Source organism: Mixophyes fleayi, chromosome 3 (genome assembly GCF_038048845.1).
Source record: "Mixophyes fleayi isolate aMixFle1 chromosome 3, aMixFle1.hap1, whole genome shotgun sequence".
Taxonomy (NCBI): Eukaryota; Metazoa; Chordata; class Amphibia; order Anura; family Limnodynastidae; genus Mixophyes; species Mixophyes fleayi.
In genome coordinates, this window is record NC_134404.1 from 347,533,037 (window position 1) to 347,546,425 (window position 13,389).

Sequence of the window (13,389 nt, forward strand, 5' to 3'; positions counted from 1 at the left end):
GATGGAGGGAGAGGGTGAGATGCAGTGAAGGAGGGAGAGGGTGAGATGCAGTGATGGAGGAACAGGGTGAGGTGCAGTGATGGAGGTAGAGGGTGAGATGCAGTGATGGAGGGACAGGGTGAGATGCAGTGATGGAGGACAGGGTGAGGTGCAGTGATGGAGGGAGAGGGTGAGATGCAGTGATGGAGGAATAGGGTGAGATGCAGTGATGGAGGAACAGGGTGAGGTGCAGTGATGGAGGGAGAGGGTGAGATGCAGTGAAGGAGGAACAGGGTGAGGTGCAGTGATGGAGGGAGAGGGTGAGATGCAGTGATGGAGGAATAGGGTGAGATGCAGTGATGGAGGAACAGGGTGAGGTGCAGTGATGGAGGGAGAGGGTGAGATGCAGTGAAGGAGGGAGAGGGTGAGATGCAGTGATGGAGGAACAGGGTGAGATGCAGTGATGGAGGAATAGGGTGAGATGCAGTGATGGAGGACAGGGTGAGATGCAGTGATGGAGGACAGGGTGAGATGCAGTGATGGAGGGCAGGGTGAGATGCAGTGATGGAGGAACAGGGTGAGATGCAGTGATGGAGGACAGGGTGAGATTCAGTGATGGAGGAACAGGGTGAGATGCAGTGATGGAGGACAGGGTGAGATGCAGTGATGGAGGAACAGGGTGAGATGCAGTGATGGAGGAATAGGGTGAGATGCAGTGATGGAGGGCAGGGTGAGATGCAGTGATGGAGGAACAGGGTGAGATGCAGTGATGGAGGACAGGGTGAGATGCAGTGATGGAGGGAGCTCTCCCAAGGTCAGGTTTGCCTCCTCCAGCTGCCTCTCACCTCCTCCTGTATCTCCTCCTCTTCCTCCCTCCTCCCGTCTCCCTCCCATCTTCCCTGGGAATCTCTCCCATCCTCCGGCTCCTGCAGCATCCTTCCCTCCGATCCCTCCTTGCCCCTGTCCCCTTCCCTCCTGCCCCTGTGTGTGTGTTTGTGTGTGAGAGCACAGTGTATATGTGTGATGTATGTGATGTTAGTGTAACATTCACCCATTGTGTGTGTGCAGCAGGCTCATGCACATGTGTGTTGTGTGTACATGTAACATACAGTATTGTGTGTATACAGATGTGACAGGCCCTGAGAGTCTGGGGGCTTCTTGCAGTGGGTGGGGGTATGATTCTCATTCTGGATCATTGCTGGATTCTACCTCACTCCCCCCTGTTCTGCCCCTGGACAGGGCAGTTTACCTGTTTGTTTGGCCATGTCCCCCCCTGCATCTGGAGCCAGTGAGAGCAGCACAGGGTCAGTACCCCAGGAGGAGACCGACGCTGTGCGAGAGCTGGTGAGCAACCTGGGGGGAGAGGGTTAACGTCAGGACTACTGTCCCTGTCTTCTGGAAGAGTACTCTATACTACAGTCTGTATGTAAACAGCGTTACCTCATTGTGTATTACACACAGCTATCTCTGTATTATACACAGCTATCTGTCACTCTGTATTACACACAGCTATCTCTGTATTATACACAGCTATCACTTACTCTGTATTACATACAGCTCACTCTGTATTACACACAGCTATCTGTCACTCTGTATTACACACAGCTATCTCTGTATTATACACAGCTATCTGTCACTAGGTATTACACACAGCTATCTCTTACTCTGTATTACATACAGCTCACTCTGTATTACACACGGCTATCTCTGTATTACACACAGCTATCTGTCACTCTGTATTACACACAGCTATCTCTGTATTACACACAGCTATCTGTCACTAGGTATTACACACAGCTATCTCTTACTCTGTATTACATACAGCTCACTCTGTATTACACACGGCTATCTCTGTATTACACACAGCTATCTGTCACTAGGTATTACACACAGCTATCTCTGTATTACACACAGCTATCTGTCACTCTGTATTACACACAGCTATCTCTGTATTACACACAGCTATCACTTACTCTGTATTACATACAGCTCACTCTGTATTACACACAGCTATCTGTCACTCTGTATTACACACAGCTATCTCTGTATTATACACAGCTATCTGTCACTAGGTATTACACACAGCTATCTCTTACTCTGTATTACATACAGCTCACTCTGTATTACACACGGCTATCTCTGTATTACACACGGCTATCTCTGTATTACACACAGCTATCTGTCACTCTGTATTACACACAGCTATCTCTTACTCTGTATTACATACAGCTCACTCTGTATTACACACAGCTATCTGTCACTCTGTACTACACACGGCTATCTCTGTATTACACACAGCTATCTGTCACTAGGTATTACACACAGCTATCTCTGTATTATACACAGCTATCTGTCACCAGGTATTACACACAGCTATCTCTTACTCTGTATTACATACAGCTCACTCTGTATTACACACGGCTATCTCTGTATTACACACGGCTATCACTTACTCTGTATTACATACAGCTCACTCTGTATTACACACAGCTATCTGTCACTCTGTATTACACACAGCTATCTCTGTATTATACACAGCTATCTGTCACTAGGTATTACACACAGCTATCTCTTACTCTGTATTACATACAGCTCACTCTGTATTACACACAGCTATCTGTCACTCTGTATTACACACAGCTATCTCTGTATTATACACAGCTATCTGTCACTAGGTATTACACACAGCTATCTCTTACTCTGTATTACATACAGCTCACTCTGTATTACACACAGCTATCTGTCACTCTGTATTACACACAGCTATCTCTGTATTATACACAGCTATCTGTCACTAGGTATTACACACAGCTATCTCTTACTCTGTATTACATACAGCTCACTCTGTATTACACACGGCTATCTCTGTATTACACACGGCTATCTCTGTATTACACACAGCTATCTGTCACTCTGTATTACACACAGCTATCTCTTACTCTGTATTACATACAGCTCACTCTGTATTGCACACAGCTATCTGTCACTCTGTACTACACACGGCTATCTCTGTATTATACACAGCTATCTGTCACTAGGTATCACACACAGCTATCTTTTACTCTGTATTACATACAGCTCACTCTGTATTACACATAGCTATCTGTCACTCTGTATTACACACGGCTATCTCTGTATTACACACAGCTATCTGTCACTCTGTATTACACACGGCTATCTCTGTATTACACACAGCTATCTCTTACTCTGTATTACATACAGCTCACTCTGTATTACACACAGCTATCTGTCACTCTGTATTACACACGGCTATCTCTGTATTACACACAGCTATCTGTCACTCTGTATTACACACGGCTATCTCTATATTCCACACAGCTATCTCTTACTCTGTATTACATACAGCTCACTCTGTATTACACACAGCTATCTGTCACTCTGTATTACACACGGCTATCTCTGTATTACACACAGCTATCTGTCACTCTGCATTACACACGGCTATCTCACACTCTGTATTACACACAGCTATCTCTCACTCTGTATTACACATGTCTATCTCTCACTCTGTATTACACACAGCTATCTGCATTACACATGGCTATCTCACACTCTGTATTACACACGGCTATCTGTCACTCTGTATTACACACGGCTATCTGTCACTCTGTATTACACACATTTATCTCTGTATTACACACAGCTATCTCTCACTCTGCATTACACACGACTATCTCTGTATTGCACACAGCTATCTCTCACTCTGTATTACACACAGCTATCTCTGTATTACACACAGCTATCTGTCACTCTGTATTACACACGGCTATCTCTGTATTGCACACAGGTATTTCTCACTCTGTATAACACACAGCTATCTCTGTATTGCACACAGGTATTTCTCGCTCTGTATAACACACAGCTATCTGTCACTCTGTATTACACACGGCTATCTCTGTATTACACACGGCTATCTCTGTATTACACACAGCTATCTGTCACTCTGTATTACACACGGCTATCTCTGTATTGCACACAGCTATCTGTCACTCTGTATTACACACAGCTATCTCTCACTCTGTATTACACATGTCTATCTCTCACTCTGTATTACACACAGCTATCTGCATTACACATGGCTATCTCACACTCTGTATTACACACGGCTATCTGTCACTCTGTATTACACACGACTTTCTCTGTATTACACACAGCTATCTTTGTATTGAACACAGCTATCTGTCACTCTGTATTACACACGGCTATCTCTGTATTGCACACAGCTATCTGTCACTCTGTATTACACACGACTTTCTCTGTATTATACACAGCTATCTGTCACGCTGTATTACACACAGCTATCTGTCACTCTGTATTACACACAGCTATCTCTGTATTACACACAGCTATCTGTCACTCTGTATTACACACGACTTTCTCTGTATTACACACAGCTATCTGTCACGCTGTATTACACACAGCTATCTCTGTATTGCACACAGCTATCTGTCACTCTGTATTACACACGACTTTCTCTGTATTATACACAGCTATCTGTCACTCTGTATTACACACAGCTATCTGTCACTCTGTATTACACACAGCTATCTCTCACTCTGTATTACACATGTCTATCTCACACTCTGTATTACACACAGCTATCTGTCACTCTGTATTACACACGACTTTCTCTGTATTATACACAGCTATCTGTCACTCTGTATTACACACGGCTATCTCTGTATTACACACAGCTATCTGTCATTCTGTATTACACACGACTTTCTCTGTATTACACACAGCTATCTGTCACTCTGTATTACACACAGCTATCTGTCACTCTGTATTACACACAGCTATCTTTCACTCTGTATTACACACGGCTATCTCTGTATTACACACAGCTATCTGTCACTCTGTATTACACACAGCTATCTCTGTATTGCACACAGCTATCTGTCACTCTGTATTACACACGGCTATCTCTGTATTGCACACAGCTATCTGTCACTCTGTATTACACACGACTTTCTCTGTATTATACACAGCTATCTGTCACGCTGTATTACACACAGCTATCTGTCACTCTGTATTACACACAGCTATCTCTGTATTACACACAGCTATCTGTCACTCTGTATTACACACGACTTTCTCTGTATTACACACAGCTATCTGTCACGCTGTATTACACACAGCTATCTCTGTATTGCACACAGCTATCTGTCACTCTGTATTACACACGACTTTCTCTGTATTATACACAGCTATCTGTCACTCTGTATTACACACAGCTATCTGTCACTCTGTATTACACACAGCTATCTCTCACTCTGTATTACACATGTCTATCTCACACTCTGTATTACACACAGCTATCTGTCACTCTGTATTACACACGACTTTCTCTGTATTATACACAGCTATCTGTCACTCTGTATTACACACGGCTATCTCTGTATTACACACAGCTATCTGTCATTCTGTATTACACACGACTTTCTCTGTATTACACACAGCTATCTGTCACTCTGTATTACACACAGCTATCTGTCACTCTGTATTACACACAGCTATCTTTCACTCTGTATTACACACGGCTATCTCTGTATTACACACAGCTATCTGTCACTCTGTATTACACACAGCTATCTCTGTATTGCACACAGCTATCTGTCACTCTGTATTACACACGGCTATCTCTGTATTGCACACAGCTATCTGTCACTCTGTATTACACACGACTTTCTCTGTATTATACACAGCTATCTGTCACGCTGTATTACACACAGCTATCTGTCACTCTGTATTACACACAGCTATCTCTGTATTACACACAGCTATCTGTCACTCTGTATTACACACGACTTTCTCTGTATTACACACAGCTATCTGTCACGCTGTATTACACACAGCTATCTCTGTATTGCACACAGCTATCTGTCACTCTGTATTACACACGACTTTCTCTGTATTATACACAGCTATCTGTCACTCTGTATTACACACAGCTATCTGTCACTCTGTATTACACACAGCTATCTCTCACTCTGTATTACACATGTCTATCTCACACTCTGTATTACACACAGCTATCTGTCACTCTGTATTACACACGACTTTCTCTGTATTATACACAGCTATCTGTCACTCTGTATTACACACGGCTATCTCTGTATTACACACAGCTATCTGTCATTCTGTATTACACACGACTTTCTCTGTATTATACACAGCTATCTGTCACTCTGTATTACACACAGCTATCTGTCACTCTGTATTACACACAGCAATCTGTCACTCTGTATTACACACAGCTATCTGTCACTCTGTATTACACACGACTTTCTCTGTATTACACACAGCTATCTGTCACTCTGTATTACACACGGCTATCTCTGTATTACACACAGCTATCTGTCACTCTGTATTACACACAGCTATCTGTCACTCTGTATTACACACAGCAATCTTTCACTCTGTATTACACACGGCTATCTCTGTATTGCACACAGCTATCTGTCACTCTGTATTACACACAGCTATCTCTCACTCTATATTACACACAGCAATCTGTCACTCTGTATTACACACAGCTATCTGTCACTCTGTATTACACACGGCTATCTCTGTATTGCACACAGCTATCTGTCACTCTGTATTACACACGGCTATCTCTGTATTACACACAGCTATCTGTCATTCTGTATTACACACGACTTTCTCTGTATTACACACAGCTATCTGTCACTCTGTATTACACACAGCTATCTGTCACTCTGTATTACACACAGCTATCTCTGTATTACACACAGCTATCTGTCACTCTGTATTACACACGACTTTCTCTGTATTACACACAGCTATCTGTCACTCTGTATTACACACGGCTATCTCTGTATTGCACACAGCTATCTGTCACTCTGTATTACACACGGCTATCTCTGTATTACACACAGCTATCTGTCATTCTGTATTACACACGACTTTCTCTGTATTACACACAGCTATCTGTCACTCTGTATTACACACAGCTATCTCTGTATTACACACAGCTATCTGTCACTCTGTATTACACACGGCTATCTCTGTATTGCACACAGCTATCTGTCACTCTGTATTACACACGGCTATCTCTGTATTGCACACAGCTATCTGTCACTCTGTATTACACACAGCTATCTGTCACTCTGTATTGCACACAGCTATCTCTCACTCTATATTACACACAGCAATCTGTCAGTGTTAGAAGCAGGTAATGGACATAATAATGTTACGTACCTGTATGTATCACCTATATAAGGTGTGTTAGTTTGGGGTTGGGCACCGGTGTAGCCCAGATGCTCAGTGACATTTTGCCCCCCGATGCCTGGATGTTGCTGGAGGGGACGTCACCTATGACGCTGGCTGATGTTGCTGGATTGGGTGTTGGTCAGATGAGGGAGAAGACACATGGATAACACCTGTGTGATGTCCGTCAGTTGGGGCATGGATGGGGCATTGTCACCATTGGTGACCCTTCCTATCAGGAGATAAATACTCAGTATGCACAGTGTTTAGCATTACATACATACATGCATATATACATATATAGATACATTCTTACTTATATACATACATACTTTCATATACACATACATACTAATATTTGTACATACATATATACTTACATATAGTATTACATACATACTTATATACATACATACTTATATACATACATATATATTTACATACATACATACAGTATTACATACCTACGTACATGCTTACAAATATACATACAGCATTCCATTCATACATCACACATCACACATCACACATCACACATCACACATCACACATCACACATCACACATCACACATCATACATCACACATCACACATCACACATCACACATCACACATCATACATCATACATCATACATCACACATCACACATCACACATCACACATCACACATCACACATCACACATCACACATCATACATCATACATCACACATCATACATCACACATCATACATCATACATGCCAACTTTCAAAACTTCTCAACTGGGAGATCCTGGGGAAGAAGTCATGTGACAAGGTGTAGGAGGGGCATGGTGACGTTGTTGCGCCACCATAGCCCTATCCCCACTGTAAAATGCAGAAATTCACAGCATTAAATAACAGGTGCGGGGCATAATGACGTGATTAAGCCCCTCCCCCGTCATTTTATAACGGGAATTTTCGGCAAACTCGAGATGGTTGCCTACTCTTCCGGGAAAATCGGGAACCTCCCGGGAATTCCAGGAGTGTAGGCAAGTATGACATACATACATACATACATATATACTTAAAAACGTACATACATACATACAATATTACATACATACATGCCTACTTATATGCATACTTACATACATACTTACATACATACATATTTATATACATACATACTTACATACATACATACATACTTACATACATACATACTTATATACATACTTATATACATACATGCATGCATACTTACATACATACATATACACAAACATACATATTTATACACATACATACTTACATACATACTTATATACATACATGCATGCATACTTACATAGATAGATACATACATACTTATATACATACTTATATACATACATGCATGCATACTTACATAGATAGATACATACATACTTATATACATACATGCATGCATACTTACATACATACATATACACAAACATACATATTTATATACATACATACTTACATACATACTTATATACATACATGCATGCATACTTACATAGATAGATAGATACATACATACTTATATACATACTTACTTACATACATACATACTTATATACATACATACTTATATATATACATACATACATACATGCATGCATACTAACATACATACTTATATACATACATACATACATACATGCATACTTACATATATACATACATACTTATATACATACTTACATACATACTTATATACATACATACTTACATACATACATACATACATACTTATATAGGTACATACAGGATTACATATATTCATACATACTTATATAGATACATACATACTTACATACTTATTTACATACATACTTATATACATACATACATACACACTTATATACATACATGCATACTTACTTACATACGTACATACAGTATTTCATACATACATACTTATATACATACATACTTGCATATTTACATACATACATACTCATATACATACTTACATGCTTATATAAATACATACTTATATACATACATGCATACTTACATACATACTTATATACATACATACATACATACATACTTACATACAGTATTACATACATACATGCAGTATTACATACATACTTATGTACATACTTACATACTTCAATACATACTTACTTACATACATACTCATATACATACATACATACATACATACTTACATACAGTATTACATACATACATGCCGTATTACATACTTATATACATACATACATACATACATACTTACATACATACATACTTATATACATACTTACATACTTAAATACATACTTATATACATACATACTTACATACAGTATTACATACATACATACATACATGCAGTATTACATACATACTTATATACATACTTATATACATACTTACTTACATACATACTTACATGCATGCATACATACATACATACATACTTACATACATACTTATATACATACATACATCCTTACAGGCATACATACATACTTACATGCATACATACTTACATACATACTTATATACATACATACTTACATACTTATTTACATACATACATACTTATATACATACATACACACTTATATACTTACATGCATACTTACATACGTAAGTACATACGTACGTACATACAGTATTTCATACATACATACATACTTATATACATACGTACATGCATATTTACATACATACATACATACTCATATACATACTTACATAAATACATACTTATATACATACATGCATACTTACATACATACTTACATACATACATACTTACATACAGTATTACATACATACATACATGCAGTATTACATACATACTTATATACATACTTACATACTTAAATACATACTTACTTACATACATACATACTTATATACATACATACATACATACATACATACTTACATACAGTATTACATACATACATGCAGTATTACATACATACTTATATACATACATACATACTTACATACATACATACTTATATGCATACATACATACTTACATACAATATTACATACATACATACATACATGCAGTATTACATACATACTTATATACATACTTACTTACATACATACTTACATGCATGCATACATACATACATACTTATATACATACATACTTACATACATTCTTACATGCATACATACTTACATACATACTTATATACATACATACTTACATACTTATTTACATACATACATACTTATATACATACATACACACTTATATACATACACACATACTTACATACGTACATACAGTATTTCATACATACATACTTATATACATATATACTTATATACATACATACATGCATATTTACATACATACTCATATACATACTTACATACTTATATACATACATGCATACTTACATACATACTTATATACATACATACTTATATACATAAATACATACATACATACTTACATACAGTATTACATACATATATACATACATACATGCAGTATTACATACATACTTATATACATACTTACATACATACTTACATGCATACATACTTACATATATACTTATATACATACATACTTACATACATCATTACATACATACATACATCCTTACATACATACTTATATACATACATACTTACATACATCCTTACATGCATACATACATACATACATGCATACTTACATACATACTTATATACATACATACTTATATACATCCTTACATGCATACATACTTACATACATACTTACATACATACATACATACTTACATACATACTTATTTACATACATACTTACATACATTCATACTTACTTACATACATACTTATATACATACATACTTACATACATACTTACATACATACATACATACATACTTACATACTTACATTCATACTTACATACATACTTACATACATACTTACATACATTCATACTTACATACATACTTACATACATACATACATACATACTTACATACATGCATACATACTTACATACATACTTACATACATACTTACTTACATATATACATACATACTTACATACATACATTCATACTTACATACATACTTGCATACATACTTACATACATACTTACATACATACATACTTACATACATACATACATTCATACTTACATACATACTTACATACATACTTACATACTTACATACATACTTACATACATACATACATACTTACATACATACTTACATACATACATTCATACTTACATACATACTTACATACATACTTACTTACATACATACATACATACATACATACATACTTACATACATACTTACATACATGCATACTTACATACATACATACACACACATACATACATACATACACACATACATACTTATATACATACTTACATACTTAAATACATACTTACTTACATACATACTTATATACATACATACTTGCATACAGTATTACATACATACATACATGCAGTATTACATACATACTTAAATACATACTTACATACATACTTACATACATACTTATATACATACTTACATACATACATACTTACATACATACATACTTATATACATACATACACACTTATATACATACATGCATACTTACATACAGTATTTCATACATACATACTTATATACTTATATACATACATACATGCATATTTACATACATACCTATATACATACTTACATGCTTATATACATACATACTTATATACATACATGCATACTTACATACATACTTATATACATACATACTTATATACATACATACATACAGTATTACATACATACATACATACATGCAGTATTACATACATACGTATATACATACTTATATACATACTTACATACATACTTACATGCATACATACTTACATATATACTTATATACATACATACTTACATACATACTTATATACATACATACTTACATACATCATTACATGCATACATACATACATACATGCATACTTACATACATACATACATACATACTTACATACATACTTATATACATACATACTTACATACATCCTTACATGCATACATACATGCATACTTACATACATACATACTTACATACATCCTTACATGCATACATACTTACATACATACTTACATGCATACTTACATACTTACATACATACTTATATATATATATACATACTTATATACATACATACATACATACATACTTACATACAGTATTACATACATACATACATACATGCAGTATTACATACATACTTGCATACATACTTACATACATACTTACATACATACATACTTACATACATACATACATTCATACTTACATACATACTTACATACATACTTACATACTTACATACTTACATACATACATACATACTTACATACATACTTACATACATACATTCATACTTACATACATACTTACATACATACTTACTTACATACATACATACATACTTACATACATACTTACATACATGCATACTTACATACATACATACACACACATACATACATACACACATACATACTTATATACATACTTACATACTTAAATACATACTTACTTACATACATACTTATATACATACATACTTGCATACAGTATTACATACATACATACATGCAGTATTACATACATACTTAAATACATACTTACTTACATACATACATACTTACATACATACTTACATACATACTTACATACATACATACTTACATACATACTTACATACATACTTATATACATACATACACACTTATATACATACATGCATACTTACATACAGTATTTCATACATACATACTTATATACTTATATACATACATACATGCATATTTACATACATACCTATATACATACTTACATGCTTATATACATACATACTTATATACATACATGCATACTTACATACATACTTATATACATACATACTTATATACATACATACATACAGTATTACATACATACATACATACATGCAGTATTACATACATACGTATATACATACTTATATACATACTTACATACATACTTACATGCATACATACTTACATATATACTTATATACATACATACTTACATACATACTTATATACATACATACTTACATACATCATTACATGCATACATACATACATACATGCATACTTACATACATACATACTTACATACATACTTATATACA

At 35.8% G+C, this 13,389-nt stretch overlaps 1 protein-coding gene across 2 annotated transcripts in view; it reads left to right on the forward strand.

Annotated features, from left to right (window-relative positions):
• Positions 1-751: 751 nt before the first annotated feature.
• The window catches only part of TMEM151B (transmembrane protein 151B), a 37,944-nt gene continuing 25,306 nt past the window's right edge, over positions 752-13,389 (forward strand). For both annotated transcript variants that reach the window (XM_075204492.1, XM_075204489.1), the window contains exon 1: positions 752-1,323. In XM_075204492.1, the coding sequence (XP_075060593.1) occupies positions 1,243-1,323 (81 nt within the window). In that variant the 5' untranslated portion in view covers positions 752-1,242. The remainder of the gene's footprint in view (positions 1,324-13,389) is intronic.